Source organism: Neodiprion fabricii, chromosome 3 (genome assembly GCF_021155785.1).
Source record: "Neodiprion fabricii isolate iyNeoFabr1 chromosome 3, iyNeoFabr1.1, whole genome shotgun sequence".
In the NCBI taxonomy this organism is placed as follows: Eukaryota; Metazoa; Arthropoda; class Insecta; order Hymenoptera; family Diprionidae; genus Neodiprion; species Neodiprion fabricii.
The window spans coordinates 415,755-436,318 of NC_060241.1; the positions used below are offsets into that span (position 1 = coordinate 415,755).

Here is a 20,564-nt window from a genome sequence, read left to right on the forward strand (position 1 = left end):
AAGTCGTGTCTGGTCTGAGATGGCATTTAAAACATGGACATGAGGAACGCAGCCACTGTTATTGGGGGATTGCTTAGAAAGAATGAACAAATATATTTCAAACGTAGAAAAAAGACAAGTCTTTTTATTGGATACGAGGAAAGCTACATTTTAAGACGTAGGAACTTTGCGAGGCTCTTGCTATCCATTTTATAGAGATGAATGTTTGGCAGCATGGATTTCCGAAAGTGGTTGTTGAGGGAGTGAAAGGTCCTGTGTTTCAGCAGCTGAACCCAAAATACACTTAATCATTCACTGTAATGGTCTAGATATCTACAACGTTTGACACATACCAAATTTAGGATGATCACAATGTAAAAGAAATATCGTGTATAGTTTGCCGAAAAATGTAGAATATGTAGCAATGGCTAATAGTTGGCATTTTAATATTCTTGAGTATTTAGTTTCATTGACCGATTCTATTATTCGAAAATTTTTCTTCAGAAACAGCGTTAAGGAAATAATTTAAAAACATAAAATTGGTTCGATAAATTGATTGTTTTAATTGTAATTCGGCGTTAATTACTTGATAACTATAACGGCTTGTGTGAAAAATGTTTAAGTTGACTGTTTTGTCGGGAATAAAATTCTAAAACATTATGCCTATTGCATTTTCGACATAAGATACATCGTTCACAAGTTAAGGAGATTCGATACCCGCGAAAAATTTTATTTCGTATAATTCACTCCGTTCAAAAGAAAACTTCAATCTAAGCACACCAGAATATTTATCGGTGGAGAAGATCAGTTATTTATTTATTTACTCATTGTTCACAATATTTCTCCCACTTACAAAGACGATAGAAAAAAGAGAAACAAGTGACGAAGGCCACAGTATAGACTTGGAAAATAAAAGATATCAATACTACAGAAGAGAGATTAAAGATCAAAGCTAAAGTAAGTATAACCGAACGAATATTATAAATTAGCATAACAGTAAGTCAAAGCCTACTCGAAAGTCAACACCCTGCACCTGCAGAGTGCTTTTGAACCTACAGATAGAAAATCGAAATAAGTAGAGTCTGTCAGAGTGATCATTGGACAAGTTCCCTAGCCTGTCCGTAATGAACTTGTTGCAGTTTGCATGGATCAGCATTTCAAAGTCTTTAGCTATTGTTGTGACAAAGTGTATTATCTTCAGAGTTCGATCACGAACAAAACGTATACGAGCCATGATGTCAACTCTTTAATCTTGGCAGCACGCAGCAGGGTCCTGAAATGTTTGTTACCTAGCAAAAGTGAGTGGTTAACTTTATCGAATGCCTTGACCATATCTGTAGATACAGAGTCAGACTGAAACTTGTGATCAAATCCCCTCTTAATAATATCTGCGAATCAGGAAAACCTGGCTTACCGACGATATCAAGACTCTGAACTAGGCTTAGTAAATTATAACGTAGTCAGGTGTGATAGATCAGTATTCACGAGTCAAAAATCCCACGGCAGAGTTATTCTTATCGCCATAAAACGTAATCTTAAATTTATCACCATCACCAGTGTTGAAAATTCTTTTCTATTTGTACTTGTGAAAATACTGGTCGGAGACAACCAGATTGGTTGCTCGATATTAGCCAGAGCTCTAGCATCATATACACTTGCGAAGTGATCACTAAACAAACCGGCAATACCGCCCAAGCTTGTAGACTCTTAATCACTAAGGTACAAAAGTATAAAAGGTGTTATAAAATCACTCATAAAATTTTGGGGAGAGGAGCTTCTTCGAATGCGGCACTATAAGCTTTGAATTAGATTTGCAACCAAAATCTCTGAGATTCGTGAAACTTTAACATCAACTTGCTGAGATTGAAATTAATCAACAAGCCTTTGTTGTTTGAGAATTTTGGTATAACCTTCGGCAAAACTGCGGAACCTCTTTAAACCCGAAACATTAGTTTCGTGTGTAAATTTATCGCCCTATTTTTATCTGGTGCAGGCATCAGTATTTGCTTACTTCTTAAATTACTATATCTTCAAAACATGATATCTGCCAAGTGTAATTCTGGTACTTTCGATTGAGGTTATCACAGGCAGAATCTGATCCTACCACACAGATTATTACTTAAAATAGTGGGAAACACTTGACGAACAATATATTCCTTGCTCACCCCTTTATCGATCATCTGCTTCCAGACTCTATTGCCGCGTGCTTGGCTGATCAAGTTGTTTTCGATTAGGTAATTCACCATTTTTTGCTTTTCCCAGGTCCGAAAATTGTACTTTCTGCTTGAAACATAAAAATAAAAAACACGTTATAAAGTAAACTTTGTCAAATCAACGGATTTCTATCGCACAAGCATCAGGATGTATCTTTATATGCAGTATACTTTGGTCGGTGATGTTGATTCTGAAACTGATAAATGATGTGCCGAAAAAAATTTCAGGCCGCACCTATGTCATTTCTTACGAAAACGGAAATACACAGCTTTGGGTACAAAATGAAAATGCAGATTAATGATAATTTTTTTTTTACAGTTAAGATGGTAGGAATGAAGTGAAATTATGCATTACTTAGGTACAACATCGTGTTCTTCATTTCCTTTGCATATCATCTGTTTTATGTAGAAATGAAAATGGTATAATTATTAATAAACAGGTCAATCCGGAGTTTACAAGAACGAATCTGTATGAAATGAAGCTCAGCCACCCAATTAAAAAAACATAATAATCCAGAGATGCACTCCAAATTCTCAGCTTTCAGGACAGAATATGATCATTCTGGTCTCTACTAACGTGGCATAAAGTGAAGCGAACAATTGGCAAATTTTAATTTCAAATAAATCCACACAATTATAAAATGTCAAGTATCAAATTACTTGGAACGACGTCGTCTTCTTTTCGATGGCAAAATTTTATTACTGGGACGGAGTTTGTTCTTACTAAAATGAAATTTGAAAAATACAACAATCACTGGTGAATAAATGATGTTTTTCATGTCGAACGAGTATTACTTACGATCTTAGAAGAAGGTCAGGTCTTGCCTCTGACGCATCAGAATCACTGCAAGGACAGAAACATAAATTATTAAGCAAATATTGTCTGGTTTATTCTCCTCCTGCAGAACTTTTCATGCTGAACAGTAATTCCCCTGGTAAAAATAATTCCTACAATATTCGACGAAAACATGAAAGAACTGAAAATTGTTGTTTCTTACAGATTTTTCAACAAGCGATGTCGGCGATATGAATTTCAGCATAAATTTATGAATTTCGAGAAAAGAACTGTTTTGTTACAATATAAATATAACTGTATATAGTCACATTGTGAAGGAAATTTTTTGGACACTGATTCATTTCGTATAATATAATGGATGAAAATTACGGCCATGTGTTCCATAGTCATAAATAAGTAAAAACCTACAAATTAGACATAATTGTTAGACTATTTCAAATTGGTTTCATGAACTGCGGAACTCTCGATGAGGCTAGATACATAGCCAATAGTCTTGCGAAATTTAAATTTATATTTACGTATTCGGTTAAACTTGGTTGGTGACAAAATAAAACAAAACTCGGAGTTAGGTATACTTAGCGGGCCTTTTCAGAAAAATACCTTAATGAACAAATGGAATTTTATCGTCATTGTTTCACATATGCCTGCTGGGTGCATTCGTTTACGCAGTGACTAGAACAAATGTAGTTAGTTTAATCCGCCTGCGAAAGCGACTGCGGCGCAGTCTGCAGTTCGTTTGAGTCAGGATGCGTCCCATCTGCGCAGTTACCTCAGAGGTCCTGCTCACGATGCTCTGCTCGCAGTATTGCGTAAACGAACGAGAACGAGCGTAAGACTGCCAACTGCCAGAGAGATTACACAGAAGGCTCCAATGTGTCATCGGCGATGAATCGTGTCGAGTTAGGACTGATAAATTGAAAATGAGTTATTTCATCAAAGTTCAAAATCATTGCGAACAATGCATCGACAGTTGAGCGCAGATCTTACTTAATATCTTAATATCCAATCATTTCCAGTAAGTACTGTCTCGCGATAAAGAAGATCAAACCTGTATACTAGAGTATTTCATGGGAGAAATTATTCGTTGGCCTACTGGATGGAAATATTGCAGAAATGGCAAGATAAAAGTCCCTCAATTAAATAGACTTTCTCAGAAGTCCAATGGCAACGAATTTTGACAGCAATCGACGTGCACTGTGGTTCATTCTTCATTTTATTCAAAAAGGCTTGTCAAGTACAACTAACCGGGAATTTTTCATTCTTATTTTTGCAATGAATTTTCCATTAAAACTTATTGCAAGCGCAAAATGCTTACTTTTGTCTGATATCGCGGTTGTTCACCTATTTTAATATTGGCCCATTGCTATTCAAATTTTGCTTTTTCATAGATGTGTATTGTGTTACATATATTACTGTTTATGGTGTAAAGGGAATTCCCCTTAAATAAATAAAATATCTTGAAAATCTACCTTACAGTCCACTTCATATTCGGAAATATTGTTCCTTTTTTTATACAAAGCCACGCCAGGGCATATTTTTAAATATTAAAATTGAAGACAGAGGTTCATGCCATAATGTGATAAAATTAATTAACGTGTTTGCTGTAAATGGTAAATCGGAGACAGATAAAAATTTTGATCTTAAAAAACTGGTCGCAAGATGACAGATAGGTCCAACTATATTTTACTTTTGACCCTTTCCAGCTAGCGGATGTATTTCTGCTGTTCCCTGTCCCGGAAACAGATTCCATTCTTGAATTCTCTATTCAAAGATTCATGAAAAATTCAACGTACCTGTCAGTCAACGAAATTATTTCGTTTTCACTCTTTCTGGTCAGTCTTTCTTGTATGAAAGGTTTACTCTTGGATACAAATCTTCTAGCTCTTGTCCGGGTGGAGCAGCTTGGCTGATTTAGTCTGTTATCTTCTGACGCATCAGAATCACTGCAAGGACAGAAACATAAATTATTAAGCAAATATTGTCTGGTTTATTCTCCTCCTGCAGAACTTTTCATGCTGAACAGTAATTCCCCTGGTAAAAATAATTCCTACAATATTCGACGAAAACATGAAAGAACTGAAAATTGTTGTTTCTTACAGATTTTTCAACAAGCGATGTCGGCGATATGAATTTCAGCATAAATTTATGAATTTCGAGAAAAGAACTGTTTTGTTACAATATAAATATAACTGTATATAGTCACATTGTGAAGGAAATTTTTTGGACACTGATTCATTTCGTATAATATAATGGATGAAAATTACGGCCATGTGTTCCATAGTCATAAATAAGTAAAAACCTACAAATTAGACATAATTGTTAGACTATTTCAAATTGGTTTCATGAACTGCGGAACTCTCGATGAGGCTAGATACATAGCCAATAGTCTTGCGAAATTTAAATTTATATTTACGTATTCGGTTAAACTTGGTTGGTGACAAAATAAAACAAAACTCGGAGTTAGGTATACTTAGCGGGCCTTTTCAGAAAAATACCTTAATGAACAAATGGAATTTTATCGTCATTGTTTCACATATGCCTGCTGGGTGCATTCGTTTACGCAGTGACTAGAACAAATGTAGTTAGTTTAATCCGCCTGCGAAAGCGACTGCGGCGCAGTCTGCAGTTCGTTTGAGTCAGGATGCGTCCCATCTGCGCAGTTACCTCAGAGGTCCTGCTCACGATGCTCTGCTCGCAGTATTGCGTAAACGAACGAGAACGAGCGTAAGACTGCCAACTGCCAGAGAGATTACACAGAAGGCTCCAATGTGTCATCGGCGATGAATCGTGTCGAGTTAGGACTGATAAATTGAAAATGAGTTATTTCATCAAAGTTCAAAATCATTGCGAACAATGCATCGACAGTTGAGCGCAGATCTTACTTAATATCTTAATATCCAATCATTTCCAGTAAGTACTGTCTCGCGATAAAGAAGATCAAACCTGTATACTAGAGTATTTCATGGGAGAAATTATTCGTTGGCCTACTGGATGGAAATATTGCAGAAATGGCAAGATAAAAGTCCCTCAATTAAATAGACTTTCTCAGAAGTCCAATGGCAACGAATTTTGACAGCAATCGACGTGCACTGTGGTTCATTCTTCATTTTATTCAAAAAGGCTTGTCAAGTACAACTAACCGGGAATTTTTCATTCTTATTTTTGCAATGAATTTTCCATTAAAACTTATTGCAAGCGCAAAATGCTTACTTTTGTCTGATATCGCGGTTGTTCACCTATTTTAATATTGGCCCATTGCTATTCAAATTTTGCTTTTTCATAGATGTGTATTGTGTTACATATATTACTGTTTATGGTGTAAAGGGAATTCCCCTTAAATAAATAAAATATCTTGAAAATCTACCTTACAGTCCACTTCATATTCGGAAATATTGTTCCTTTTTTTATACAAAGCCACGCCAGGGCATATTTTTAAATATTAAAATTGAAGACAGAGGTTCATGCCATAATGTGATAAAATTAATTAACGTGTTTGCTGTAAATGGTAAATCGGAGACAGATAAAAATTTTGATCTTAAAAAACTGGTCGCAAGATGACAGATAGGTCCAACTATATTTTACTTTTGACCCTTTCCAGCTAGCGGATGTATTTCTGCTGTTCCCTGTCCCGGAAACAGATTCCATTCTTGAATTCTCTATTCAAAGATTCATGAAAAATTCAACGTACCTGTCAGTCAACGAAATTATTTCGTTTTCACTCTTTCTGGTCAGTCTTTCTTGTATGAAAGGTTTACTCTTGGATACAAATCTTCTAGCTCTTGTCCGGGTGGAGCAGCTTGGCTGATTTAGTCTGTTATCTTCTGACGCATCAGAATCACTGCAAGGACAGAAACATAAATTATTAAGCAAATATTGTCTGGTTTATTCTCCTCCTGCAGAACTTTTCATGCTGAACAGTAATTCCCCTGGTAAAAATAATTCCTACAATATTCGACGAAAACATGAAAGAACTGAAAATTGTTGTTTCTTACAGATTTTTCAACAAGCGATGTCGGCGATATGAATTTCAGCATAAATTTATGAATTTCGAGAAAAGAACTGTTTTGTTACAATATAAATATAACTGTATATAGTCACATTGTGAAGGAAATTTTTTGGACACTGATTCAATTTGTATAATATAATGGATGAAAATTACGGCCATGTGTTCCATAGTCATAAATAAGTAAAAACATACAAATTAGACATAATTATTAGACTATTTCAAATTGGTTTCATGAACTGCGGAACTCTCGATGAGGCTAGATACATAGCCAATAGTCTTGCGAAATTTAAATTTATATTTACGTATTCGGTTAAACTTGGTTGGTGACAAAATAAAACAAAACTCGGAGTTAGGTATACTTAGCGGGCCTTTTCAGAAAAATACCTTAATGAACAAATGGAATTTTATCGTCATTGTTTCACATATGCCTGCTGGGTGCATTCGTTTACGCAGTGACTAGAACAAATGTAGTTAGTTTAATCCGCCTGCGAAAGCGACTGCGGCGCAGTCTGCAGTTCGTTTGAGTCAGGATGCGTCCCATCTGCGCAGTTACCTCAGAGGTCCTGCTCACGATGCTCTGCTCGCAGTATTGCGTAAACGAACGAGAACGAGCGTAAGACTGCCAACTGCCAGAGAGATTACACAGAAGGCTCCAATGTGTCATCGGCGATGAATCGTGTCGAGTTAGGACTGATAAATTGAAAATGAGTTATTTCATCAAAGTTCAAAATCATTGCGAACAATGCATCGACAGTTGAGCGCAGATCTTACTTAATATCTTAATATCCAATCATTTCCAGTAAGTACTGTCTCGCGATAAAGAAGATCAAACCTGTATACTAGAGTATTTCATGGGAGAAATTATTCGTTGGCCTACTGGATGGAAATATTGCAGAAATGGCAAGATAAAAGTCCCTCAATTAAATAGACTTTCTCAGAAGTCCAATGGCAACGAATTTTGACAGCAATCGACGTGCACTGTGGTTCATTCTTCATTTTATTCAAAAAGGCTTGTCAAGTACAACTAACCGGGAATTTTTCATTCTTATTTTTGCAATGAATTTTCCATTAAAACTTATTGCAAGCGCAAAATGCTTACTTTTGTCTGATATCGCGGTTGTTCACCTATTTTAATATTGGCCCATTGCTATTCAAATTTTGCTTTTTCATAGATGTGTATTGTGTTACATATATTACTGTTTATGGTGTAAAGGGAATTCCCCTTAAATAAATAAAATATCTTGAAAATCTACCTTACAGTCCACTTCATATTCGGAAATATTGTTCCTTTTTTTATACAAAGCCACGCCAGGGCATATTTTTAAATATTAAAATTGAAGACAGAGGTTCATGCCATAATGTGATAAAATTAATTAACGTGTTTGCTGTAAATGGTAAATCGGAGACAGATAAAAATTTTGATCTTAAAAAACTGGTCGCAAGATGACAGATAGGTCCAACTATATTTTACTTTTGACCCTTTCCAGCTAGCGGATGTATTTCTGCTGTTCCCTGTCCCGGAAACAGATTCCATTCTTGAATTCTCTATTCAAAGATTCATGAAAAATTCAACGTACCTGTCAGTCAACGAAATTATTTCGTTTTCACTCTTTCTGGTCAGTCTTTCTTGTATGAAAGGTTTACTCTTGGATACAAATCTTCTAGCTCTTGTCCGGGTGGAGCAGCTTGGCTGATTTAGTCTGTTATCTTCTGACGCATCAGAATCACTGCAAGGACAGAAACATAAATTATTAAGCAAATATTGTCTGGTTTATTCTCCTCCTGCAGAACTTTTCATGCTGAACAGTAATTCCCCTGGTAAAAATAATTCCTACAATATTCGACGAAAACATGAAAGAACTGAAAATTGTTGTTTCTTACAGATTTTTCAACAAGCGATGTCGGCGATATGAATTTCAGCATAAATTTATGAATTTCGAGAAAAGAACTGTTTTGTTACAATATAAATATAACTGTATATAGTCACATTGTGAAGGAAATTTTTTGGACACTGATTCAATTTGTATAATATAATGGATGAAAATTACGGCCATGTGTTCCATAGTCATAAATAAGTAAAAACATACAAATTAGACATAATTATTAGACTATTTCAAATTGGTTTCATGAACTGCGGAACTCTCGATGAGGCTAGATACATAGCCAATAGTCTTGCGAAATTTAAATTTATATTTACGTATTCGGTTAAACTTGGTTGGTGACAAAATAAAACAAAACTCGGAGTTAGGTATACTTAGCGGGCCTTTTCAGAAAAATACCTTAATGAACAAATGGAATTTTATCGTCATTGTTTCACATATGCCTGCTGGGTGCATTCGTTTACGCAGTGACTAGAACAAATGTAGTTAGTTTAATCCGCCTGCGAAAGCGACTGCGGCGCAGTCTGCAGTTCGTTTGAGTCAGGATGCGTCCCATCTGCGCAGTTACCTCAGAGGTCCTGCTCACGATGCTCTGCTCGCAGTATTGCGTAAACGAACGAGAACGAGCGTAAGACTGCCAACTGCCAGAGAGATTACACAGAAGGCTCCAATGTGTCATCGGCGATGAATCGTGTCGAGTTAGGACTGATAAATTGAAAATGAGTTATTTCATCAAAGTTCAAAATCATTGCGAACAATGCATCGACAGTTGAGCGCAGATCTTACTTAATATCTTAATATCCAATCATTTCCAGTAAGTACTGTCTCGCGATAAAGAAGATCAAACCTGTATACTAGAGTATTTCATGGGAGAAATTATTCGTTGGCCTACTGGATGGAAATATTGCAGAAATGGCAAGATAAAAGTCCCTCAATTAAATAGACTTTCTCAGAAGTCCAATGGCAACGAATTTTGACAGCAATCGACGTGCACTGTGGTTCATTCTTCATTTTATTCAAAAAGGCTTGTCAAGTACAACTAACCGGGAATTTTTCATTCTTATTTTTGCAATGAATTTTCCATTAAAACTTATTGCAAGCGCAAAATGCTTACTTTTGTCTGATATCGCGGTTGTTCACCTATTTTAATATTGGCCCATTGCTATTCAAATTTTGCTTTTTCATAGATGTGTATTGTGTTACATATATTACTGTTTATGGTGTAAAGGGAATTCCCCTTAAATAAATAAAATATCTTGAAAATCTACCTTACAGTCCACTTCATATTCGGAAATATTGTTCCTTTTTTTATACAAAGCCACGCCAGGGCATATTTTTAAATATTAAAATTGAAGACAGAGGTTCATGCCATAATGTGATAAAATTAATTAACGTGTTTGCTGTAAATGGTAAATCGGAGACAGATAAAAATTTTGATCTTAAAAAACTGGTCGCAAGATGACAGATAGGTCCAACTATATTTTACTTTTGACCCTTTCCAGCTAGCGGATGTATTTCTGCTGTTCCCTGTCCCGGAAACAGATTCCATTCTTGAATTCTCTATTCAAAGATTCATGAAAAATTCAACGTACCTGTCAGTCAACGAAATTATTTCGTTTTCACTCTTTCTGGTCAGTCTTTCTTGTATGAAAGGTTTACTCTTGGATACAAATCTTCTAGCTCTTGTCCGGGTGGAGCAGCTTGGCTGATTTAGTCTGTTATCTTCTGACGCATCAGAATCACTGCAAGGACAGAAACATAAATTATTAAGCAAATATTGTCTGGTTTATTCTCCTCCTGCAGAACTTTTCATGCTGAACAGTAATTCCCCTGGTAAAAATAATTCCTACAATATTCGACGAAAACATGAAAGAACTGAAAATTGTTGTTTCTTACAGATTTTTCAACAAGCGATGTCGGCGATATGAATTTCAGCATAAATTTATGAATTTCGAGAAAAGAACTGTTTTGTTACAATATAAATATAACTGTATATAGTCACATTGTGAAGGAAATTTTTTGGACACTGATTCATTTCGTATAATATAATGGATGAAAATTACGGCCATGTGTTCCATAGTCATAAATAAGTAAAAACATACAAATTAGACATAATTATTAGACTATTTCAAATTGGTTTCATGAACTGCGGAACTCTCGATGAGGCTAGATACATAGCCAATAGTCTTGCGAAATTTAAATTTATATTTACGTATTCGGTTAAACTTGGTTGGTGACAAAATAAAACAAAACTCGGAGTTAGGTATACTTAGCGGGCCTTTTCAGAAAAATACCTTAATGAACAAATGGAATTTTATCGTCATTGTTTCACATATGCCTGCTGGGTGTATTCGTTTACGCAGTGACTAGAACAAATGTAGTTAGTTTAATCCGCCTGCGAAAGCGACTGCGGCGCAGTCTGCAGTTCGTTTGAGTCAGGATGCGTCCCATCTGCGCAGTTACCTCAGAGGTCCTGCTCACGATGCTCAACTCGCAGTATTGCGTAAACGAACGAGAACGAGCGTAAGACTGCCAACTGCCAGAGAGATTACACAGATGGCTCCATTGTGTCATCGGCGATGAATCGTGCCGACTTAGGACTGATAAATTGAAAATGAGTTATTTTATCCAAGTTCAAAATCATTGCGAACAAAGCATCGACAGTTGAGCGCAGATCTTACTTAATATCTTAATATCCAATCATTTCCAGTAAGTACTGTCTCGCGATAAAGAAGATCAAACCTGTGTACTGGAGTATTTCATGGGAAATTCAAACCAAGTAAAAAAAAGTCTAAAAAAAGTTACGGAGTGCTTTTCCAAGTGAGAAAAATCATATCAAAAATCGCGGGCCCAATCCGAGAGGTCAAGGTTCAGACCCAGGTCAAAATGGTATGGACTACTGCTCCGTATGTAACCAGACTTGGTATGAGTTTCAGGACTTTCCAACACTCTACCAAATACTTGATTTATCATGAAAACTTCATTGAAATTTGTCGAGCTATTTCACTGGAATTTACTAGTTATATGAAATAATGCTTACAAATTTGAAAAACTTGCTATGCAATAACCAGAAGTCCTAAAGGTTTAGAAAATTGCACGGATCGTCTCTAGTCAATGCTCGATTTTTCATTCAACTTTTATCCAAATCGATGAAGCCGTTTTCACGTAATTCAGAGTGCAACATTTTCAGCGTTATTGGAAAATGGTAGAAAAGGTCGGTGAATGCGTTGAAATGTATATGTGAGATTTTTTTTTTTTTTTCGTAGCAACGTTTTTCAGTGTAACAAATACAATAGGCACTCCACTTTATGATTGTACTCAAAAACCGTTGACTATGTAAAAAAAACTGCCCCATAGCAACTTACACGATGCAGGATGTGCTTCCTCTCAAGAACTGGCTCATTGGACACCCAATCCCCATGGCTCCGTGCCTAGATTATGCAACATAATAGAAAATGTACAAGTTGTATGAGGAAACTGTACCGAAAAGACAGTTTGCACGCATTATCTATTCTTGGAAAGGATAAAAATGGAACTTGGATTTGGAAAAAACAAATTATTCAGTATCAGTTGATTTACCTATATTTTGTTATGTCCAAGATCTTGTTTTGCTTCACGCAATTGTGTATGAAATTCACATGATATACTTCCTCGTTTCCTACATGAGGATTTCTGATAGTAAATTTTATCAATGAGTCTTCAGATACGACTCCTCCATTGGCCTGAAACATTGTTATGCTTGAAGCATGATTTAAGAAAAGTACACTGCAGGTGATCTAAAACTGTATTCATTGTTATTTGAATTTGGTTGTAACTGATAAAAACAGGAAAAAAATGTCCCTTTCTAGAGGCTCTCTGAGGATCATAAGAAAAGTACAAGGACTCTTGTATAAACAATTCAAACGATGCATTCATAAGGATGTGTTGACTAGATGAATCAAATTAATAATTAGGAAAAGAAAAAAGATCAATTAAAATATCTCCAGCAACATTATTTGCGCCGATGATAGTAAACACGAATAAAACAACACTCTGACTAAGTAAGAGAATAAATCCGAGCAACTTTAGCCAACACAAGCTAACGTACCACCAAATTGAGAAAATGTTTTATAATTGGATCTTTCTAAATGGTTAAACTCTCATGTTTTTGATCTGATTCTAATGTTCTCCAGCATAATTTGTACATCAATTCATAGGGATCAGATCAACGAGCAAAATGATTACAAAAACATTAAAATTGCATCAAAATTTCAACATTTAGAACAGAAAGATTCGCAATGTATCCTCAATAAATTCCATTACGTGTTAGAAATTTAGACTTCCAAATACACTATAAACGTGATTATTCTTAACAATTAAATGATACACAACAGATTTCACGTTGGTCCAGAAATCAGTGTCAGTCATCTACAAGTAGCTTGCTCAGATTCAGGGAAAGCTCCTTGATGGAAGATTACGGTTTGCTATTACCAATGCCAAAGCGTTTCTATCATTGTTTTGATGCGGTGAGTTCCAAAGGGTCCTCCGACATATCTTAGAACTAATTGAAGTTTGGGACTAAAATTGCAAATGATCATTGACCGATGAACGTAATCGCTGACTGGAAACTGTTCCTCGGATTTATTTGTGACGGTTAGATTTATGTGACAATTGCGGAAGCAACTGTTGAAGCTGAACATATTCCAAAATAATTCCGAATGTCCAAGATGTGCTTGTTGTACGATAATTACTGTTGTAGAAAGTTTATACAATCTGACGGTTGCGAATTTGAGGAGATTTCTGAATCGAGTCAAGTGTTGATTTGGACAAGTCAAAATAATGAGCTACGACGCTGTACGGGGAAAAGTTACTTGGGAAGTGCAACATGATGCTCAATTTTTGCTGAACATTTGAATTTATCATTGAATTTTGTATTACGCAAAACACACTCACCGTTATGAGCCGGCTTAATTCAAGTTTCTCTTTATCACTCACGTTCACTAGGTGGAATTTAATGGGTCGCCCCAGATGTTCAAATAACATATTGATTGTTATATTTTTACAAGCTCGTCCGAACGCAATTTGCAGAAATTTGAAATACGACCCCGATGTAAGTAAGGACGTGGTAAGAACCAAAGAAGAACGAGAGAGCAGTGTTGCCAACCTGGTGGTATTCCCGCTAAATCTGGTCGTTTCCAGTTGGGTTGTATGTACGCCTCTTGATCGCTTTGTCAAATTCGGTTTTCGAAGTTCGGTGTTTCTTTTTGGCCTAAAACGTAGCTGGTCCGGTGATTTTTGATGAGAAATAATTCAGACGAGTCTAACGGTTTTTGGCGGGATTACGGCAATCCGCGCTGGCAACACTGCTTATAACATCCAGCCGACCCGCTAGAACTTCAGGGCAGAGTTCAGAAACCTTACTCGAATGACTCGAGTATCGCTGTGCCTTTGTGTAATCTGATGTGTTAGACAGAGACAGTATGATATCCGAGTTCACTCGGGTAAGGCTTCTGAACTCAGCCCGGCCAACCCTCTGTCACGCGACGAGTTCGTGCCGTTTTGCCGACATTTCTAGAAACTGTGAGGGAGCATATGACGAAATTGGTAGATAATTGAAAAGAAATCGAGGAGCAACTTGAGATGCGATTGTCGGTTGGACCGAATCAACATAATTTGTTCCGGATACTATTTCGAATCCGCCGCTCTTCGACGTAACTTCCAAGCCAGTCTCTCCTTCTTGTCCCAGTATTCTCGAAAACTATGAGAGATCAAATTACGAGATTTGCGGAGCGTTTACTAGCGATTCAGGAGCAATTAGTAGCAATTATCAAATTTTCCTATCTCGAAAACCGAGTAGAAGTGAGTAATAAATAATAGCATCGGTAGCAATTTTTGGCGTAGAAAGTTTTCAAGTAATTCGAAGGTCAAAGGCTACTTCACGTAGGCACGAAGTAAGCCTTCATAGACTGTACGGACGCATTTGCGTATTCTTACACACCCGCGTGCATACCTTCGTGCATACATACAGATTCCTTCAGCCTTCAGTGTTAACTGGCTGGCAGTAGACACGTTCATACCTATGGACTGTGTTGGATAAACGCGACGTTACTTGTTCATGAGGTTCATGAGTATCGAAACTGAAATATCAAATTAATCATTGTTACTTCGATGAATCACTGGACAACTGGTGTAAAATGTTACCGTTCACGCTACGTATGTATTATATTTGAACGGATCGTTTGTCAGTTTGTTCATTACCACCGTCGTAACACTATACGATCTGCGTTATGAATTAATGAACATCATATTGTGTCCGTCGTTCGTGCATGCGTGTGTGTAGTATTATTTTACTTGGAAAACACCCTAAGAATGGGCAGCGAGGAAAACATAGCGTGGTATCACGAAGATCTTTCTCGTCAAGATGCGGAAAATATGTTGAAGGAAGGTAATGCGGAATTTATTTGTGGATTATTAAGTGTGCATACGTTTTTATGCCTACGTGCGTAAAACGTTACTCGGCATTTAACGGATAGTGATTTGCATCGATTTGCATCATCGATCGCCCTCCTTGGATATGTCACAACAATGCTCTTTGGCCATTTTATCTTCCATATTACACTATTGTTTCAGCTTAATTCAGAATCAGGATATTATTTATTTGCTCCTCAACTAAACTCACGCAACTTAATATATATATTTTATTCTTCTAACCTGTTTTGTTGAATGTTTGATACTTTGCTGCTCGTCTCGAAACATTTTTAACAGAAGGAACGAGACCCGGTGCGTTTTATAATCTCTGTCTCATTTTCTTACGTTCAAATTTCACTTACAGCTTGTGAAAAATGTCTAGCTTTCCGGCGTCTTGAAACATACCCAGAGTACCAAAGCTCGGAAACACTAATGTCAGACTTGGTTGAGACGGCTTCGACTTTGTAAGCTTCCGACCTAATGTCATATACTTCATGATTATCCATGTGTAGTTATCGACAAAATTTGTTTGAAAATACCCCTTGCCACTGAGTCAATTTTCTAACCAAGTTTGTAAACAATTTTTCAACACTCGCATGTACGTACACCCTCAGTGATGCCATTTAAAGAATTTAGCAATTTGTTGTATTGAAATCGATAGATGTTGTAATTGTACTTTTTGCATGTGGTACCTTAGTTAATTTATTGGTGATTTATGGTCATCATTTGGCGTCCTGTTGTTCCGTGAACACTGAACATCTTTTATTCCATTTATTCTATGTGTCAGTATCGAACCTCGTAATGATTTGCACCTCTTTGTATGTTATAAATCATAGTGAGTGTTCAAAGAGATATTTTTTTGAGAGATTCAATAAAAAGAACAGTGTATCAACTTTGTTTGTTTTTATAAAATCCTTTTGTGTGATTTGAAGTTTTAATTGTAATAATGTGTTAATGGTTATTGAAATTGGAATAATAGTGAAAGAAGAAAAAAGAAGTTGTCTTGTGCTTATCCCTTTTCTGATAATATTAATTTTTCAGAAGGAACAGAGGATGGCACATTTTTAGTAAGAAACAGTAGCTCGTCCTTGGGGGATTACGTCTTATCTGTTCTCCACAATGGTGAAGTGATTCATTATCAAATTAGGAAACATGAGGAGGATGCTTTTTTCTCAATAGGTAAGTAACATGCTGCGACTCGACAATCGTAAAGATTATCTACCTACCGATTTACACATTCCATATGTATTCTTATAATTTTTGTCGCAGTTTGGTTAATTTTTTATGAAACACCAACAGATGATGAAACAACAATTCATGGGTTGGATACTCTGATCGAATATTATCAAGATAGTCATCATGGTCTTGAAACGGTTTTGCGCAACCCTCGCATTGGTAAACCGCCACCCCACGATACCAGGCGGCATGGACGAACGAACCTTCTTCACAGAGCGACTGTTCAGGTAGAATTAACTAGCTACTACTAGTTTATTCATTTATCAGTGCTTGTCGATGATATTGAACACTTCTATAAATTCCGTACAGAGAAATTACACTATAGTCTCAGAGCTGCTGAAGTGCGGGTATAGAAGTCTGGATGCCAAAAATCAACTGGGTCAAACTGCTGTACATTTAGCAGCAATGAATGGAGCGGATGAAATTCTTCGAAAACTGATTCAAAATAAAGCCAGCGTTAATTGCAGGGATTCTGCTGGCTATACACCCCTACACGTGAGTCTGAAATAATGTGGAGTGGGATTTGATTGTTTTTTTTTTTTTTCATCTGTAGAGCTGTTGTCACCCTTACATGTTTCATTTCCGTCACAATTTTGATAAGAATTATTAACGATTCTTACCATCCCAAGATAGTTATTATACATTTTTACACTGTACCTTTGTGAATATTCACACTTTACCTCTTGTTCAATAAATTTCATATTGGTATTGTGATTTTTAGTTTGTGTCATTATACACTCAGTACTTGATGTTCGTTTTCAATAGTTTTCCAAATCACCTGGTTCATTATTTTGTGTTCTCACGTTGTTACTCTTGGTTTCTTTTTTGTGTTGCGTTTCAGTATGCATGTCAAAGTAATTTACCAAGTACCGTTCGAATACTAATAACGGGTGGAGCAAATATTCAGGCAAGAAACACAAAGACAGGTAAGTCCTGGTGGCATGTATACTAAATACTTCATTGACTATTCGATAACACTGATCAGGACGGTTTTGTTCATAAAACAAGTATAGAAAGATCGAAATACTCCACTCTATTAGCATATTTTTCAGGTATGGTTCCTCTGCATGAAGCAGCTAGTAGGGGACACAATACGGTGATACAAGTATTACTTTCCATGAACGCGCCTGTCAATCCTCGCACTATGGAAGATGATATACCGGCTGATCTTGCTAAGCGAAACGGTCATGTGGAATGTGCAAAGCTGTTGTGTAAGTTGTTAGGGTATTGTGAGAAATACTTAAAAGTCAACAATGTTAGCCATAAATTATTTGGTTACCGCTTATTTTCTTCAGGCGATTATCAGGGACCTGCTCCAAAAGAAAAACGCTGCAATTGGTACCACGGAACACTAGATAGAACCGAGGCAGTCGCTCTTTTACACAAACATGGTGACGTTGACGGATCATTTTTAGTTCGGTTTAGCGATCGTCACCGCGGTGGTTACGTACTCACAGTTATGTACCACAAGCAAGCGTACCATTTCCAAATACAAAGAAAGGTCAGCCATGCTTATTGCACGTACATTGTATTCTTGTAAAAATGATTAAATCAATCACTATGCAGACAGTTAATTAAAGTATTTATCATTACGCAGTTTTAGATGTAACCTTGGCTTGTGTTTTCGCCCATTTTCATTCTTCACGTTATTTTAATGTTCTATTGCATTAGTACAGGGGGACTTGTTGTTTATTGATAATGGCCCCTACCTCGTTTCCCTGGAACACGTCGTAGAATATTATCAGTGTATGCCCGATGGCCTCCCTGGGCCTCTGCTTCATCCTATTGCTCCAATACCAAGACCACCGGTTCCTGAAATGCCTTCGTCTATATTTAATGGGGTGAGTAGAAATTAACTGAGGAAGAGCGTGCAGGCGTTTTGTATTGTCTCTTCGTTCGTGAAAATATGTTTTCTTTGATAGAACACACTCAATAAATCGAGACAGTCAACGGCTAAGAGAGGCAAATTTTCTAGAGATGCAACACTACTAGAGACCACATCTTTTTCAACTCAGCCTGACTCTGTTCAAAATATTGACATTGACGAATCTTCATCTTACAATATCCCAGTCACGGCTAATGAGACAAACTTTGATGCTAATTTGAATTCAGAAGCACGGGAAATCCAAGGTAATGCATATTCCAGTGATTGGATCGTAGTTTTTTTCGCATACAGCAATGTATTCCAATGCATTCAAGTGAATTTATATTCGCAGAGTTCATTCCGGGAGAAAATTTGATCCTTGGAGGCGTCCTTGGCGAAGGTGAATTCGGATCAGTCTACGAAGGAGTGTATGATGCTCCGACAGGTGTTCGGGAACCAGTTGCAATCAAGACACTTCATGAATCTCACAGCGAAGCCACTCGTGCCGAATTTCTGAGAGAGGCGCGCGTTATGATGTCTCTCAACCATCATTGCATAGTCAGGCTCATCGGGCTTTCCTTAGGACCACCCTTGCTCATGGTATAATTGAATGTATTTAAATTTTTGATTAATTTGTACCTGATATCTGTAGCACTAGCAAGTTGTGGAAACAATTTTACCTGTATTTCAGGTTCAAGAATTAGTTCCACTCGGCTCGATGCTGGCATATCTTCTAGAATTTCCCGACCGAGTAAATCCGAACTACGAATTGAAAATATGGGCATCGCAGATTGCTTGTGGTGAGGAAACGCATTTTTCACTGGTATAATTGTCGACCAGTTGGCGTCTCGACTTTTAAACGCTATAGTATTCTTTCAGGTATGAAATACGTGGAGGAACTCCGACTTGTGCATAGGGATTTGGCTGCACGAAATATTCTACTTGCTTCCAGACATCAAGCCAAGATCAGTGACTTTGGGCTTTCACGAACGTTTGGTTCCAACGATTACTACAGGGCTAGCGAGGGTGGAAAGTGGCCAATAAAGTGGTAACTCTTAAAATTCTGATGCCTTACACATACAAATATGTGCCAAAAGTCATTGGACGATGATGACGATATGGTCACTCGTGTATCTGTATTTATTATTTCTACTGAAATATAAAATATTGATCACCAGTTTTTTACCTTTGATCTCAATTCTTTGAAATTTTGACCATCACCAGGTATGCCCCGGAATCATACAACTTCGGTACATTTTCTAACGCAAGCGATGTATGGAGTTTTGGGGTTACGCTGTGGGAAATGTTTTCTTACGGAGATCAGCCGTACGGAGATCGACGCGGAGTAGATGTAAGTTTACTTTCATTAAACGATAAAAAGGATCGTTCAAGAAAATTGATGTGACTATTACTTTCTCCATGGTTGTAGGTAATTCAACTGGTCGAGAATGGCGAACGTCTTGAAAAACCGGATAAATGTCCGGAGCATATTTACACGGTAATGAAACGCTGCTGGTCATACTCAGCCGCGGATCGCCCGAACTTTGCCGAACTCTTGGAAATATTTAGCAGTGATCCCGAGTACACTAACATCAAAGAGCTTATTGCCGCTGTCGATATCAGCTGATTTCAACATGTTTGCGGAAGAAATTAGTATATTTTATTTTAGCCCTATGTATTTTTAACGTTATATTAATTATATTATACGACAATAGGTCGATTTTGCAGTAAAATATGAGACCACGCAGTTATAAAAATGGTAAGCGTTTAATTCAGACGATCTATCAGACGTGTAATAGTTTTGTAAATAATAAGATACGTAATCTGACGATTACTAGACGATTTTTTAACTTTGTACACATTATGCCATATAAGACCTAAAATTTTCTATACTTTCTTTAAGACTGTAATCTTTGTATTCAAATGATTCTTTCTCGAATTATAAATTAAGTTGAAAGCGATAGTGGTATTGCTGAAAATATAAATTTAATAACAAGTGCTAACTTATTTCAAAGTGAAGTTGGCCGTTAGGGAAAAAAAAAAAGGAATTGTTAAAAAAAAGCGAGAAATTACTAATTGATGGTATTCATCTAAATATTTTACAAAATTTGTAAAATAAAAGACTGTTTCTCTGCCATCTTGA

General features: G+C 36.7%; 2 protein-coding genes across 5 annotated transcripts; one reads left to right on the forward strand and one right to left on the reverse strand.

The window, feature by feature from the left end:
- Positions 1-95: 95 nt before the first annotated feature.
- On the reverse strand, positions 96-15,050 carry LOC124179033. 3 transcript variants are annotated; one of them, XM_046562997.1, is made up of 12 exons: positions 14,864-14,926; positions 13,807-14,611; positions 12,454-12,596; positions 12,240-12,305; positions 10,467-10,616; positions 8,572-8,721; positions 6,677-6,826; positions 4,782-4,931; positions 2,992-3,036; positions 2,853-2,915; positions 2,145-2,262; positions 96-266 (listed from the first exon to the last, which is right to left on the reverse strand). In XM_046562997.1, the coding sequence occupies exons 2-12, from the start codon at positions 13,894-13,896 to the stop codon at positions 144-146; spliced, it is 1,248 nt and encodes a 415-aa protein (XP_046418953.1). In that variant the 5' UTR covers positions 13,897-14,611; positions 14,864-14,926; the 3' UTR covers positions 96-143. The 3 variants fall into 3 exon arrangements, with proteins under 3 accessions (XP_046418953.1, XP_046418955.1, XP_046418954.1); XM_046562999.1 differs by lacking the exons at positions 13,807-14,611; positions 14,864-14,926 and adding an exon at positions 14,931-15,050; XM_046562998.1 differs by lacking the exons at positions 2,853-2,915; positions 14,864-14,926 and having other exon boundaries at positions 2,145-2,259; positions 13,807-14,590.
- LOC124179032 (tyrosine-protein kinase Shark) lies at positions 14,928-20,453 on the forward strand. 2 transcript variants are annotated; one of them, XM_046562996.1, is made up of 14 exons: positions 14,928-15,066; positions 16,363-16,500; positions 16,621-16,784; positions 16,867-17,052; positions 17,399-17,483; positions 17,610-17,768; positions 17,853-18,058; positions 18,234-18,398; positions 18,480-18,687; positions 18,774-19,021; positions 19,113-19,221; positions 19,301-19,469; positions 19,646-19,772; positions 19,851-20,453. In XM_046562996.1, the coding sequence occupies exons 1-14, from the start codon at positions 15,048-15,050 to the stop codon at positions 20,046-20,048; spliced, it is 2,181 nt and encodes a 726-aa protein (XP_046418952.1). In that variant the 5' UTR covers positions 14,928-15,047; the 3' UTR covers positions 20,049-20,453. The 2 variants fall into 2 exon arrangements, with proteins under 2 accessions (XP_046418952.1, XP_046418951.1); XM_046562995.1 differs by lacking the exon at positions 14,928-15,066 and adding an exon at positions 15,145-15,298.
- Positions 20,454-20,564: the final 111 nt, after the last annotated feature.

Excerpts from the sequence above, each read along its gene's own strand:
- LOC124179033 (XM_046562997.1), bottom strand. The coding sequence starts at position 13,896 with ATGTTATTTGAACATCTGGGGCGACCCATTAAATTCCACCTAGTGAAC. Across the intron at positions 10,617-12,239 it reads GGAAGCACATCCTGCATCGT|TGATTCTGATGCGTCAGAAG; the intron begins GTAAGTTGCTAT and ends CTGTCCTTGCAG. Across the intron at positions 3,037-4,781 it reads ATAATTTCGTTGACTGACAG|TGATTCTGATGCGTCAGAGG; the intron begins GTACGTTGAATT and ends CTGTCCTTGCAG.
- LOC124179032 (XM_046562995.1), top strand. The coding sequence starts at position 15,223 with ATGGGCAGCGAGGAAAACATAGCGTGGTATCACGAAGATCTTTCTCGT. Across the intron at positions 16,501-16,620 it reads GGATGCTTTTTTCTCAATAG|ATGATGAAACAACAATTCAT; the intron begins GTAAGTAACATG and ends AAACACCAACAG. Across the intron at positions 19,470-19,645 it reads GGAAAGTGGCCAATAAAGTG|GTATGCCCCGGAATCATACA; the intron begins GTAACTCTTAAA and ends GACCATCACCAG.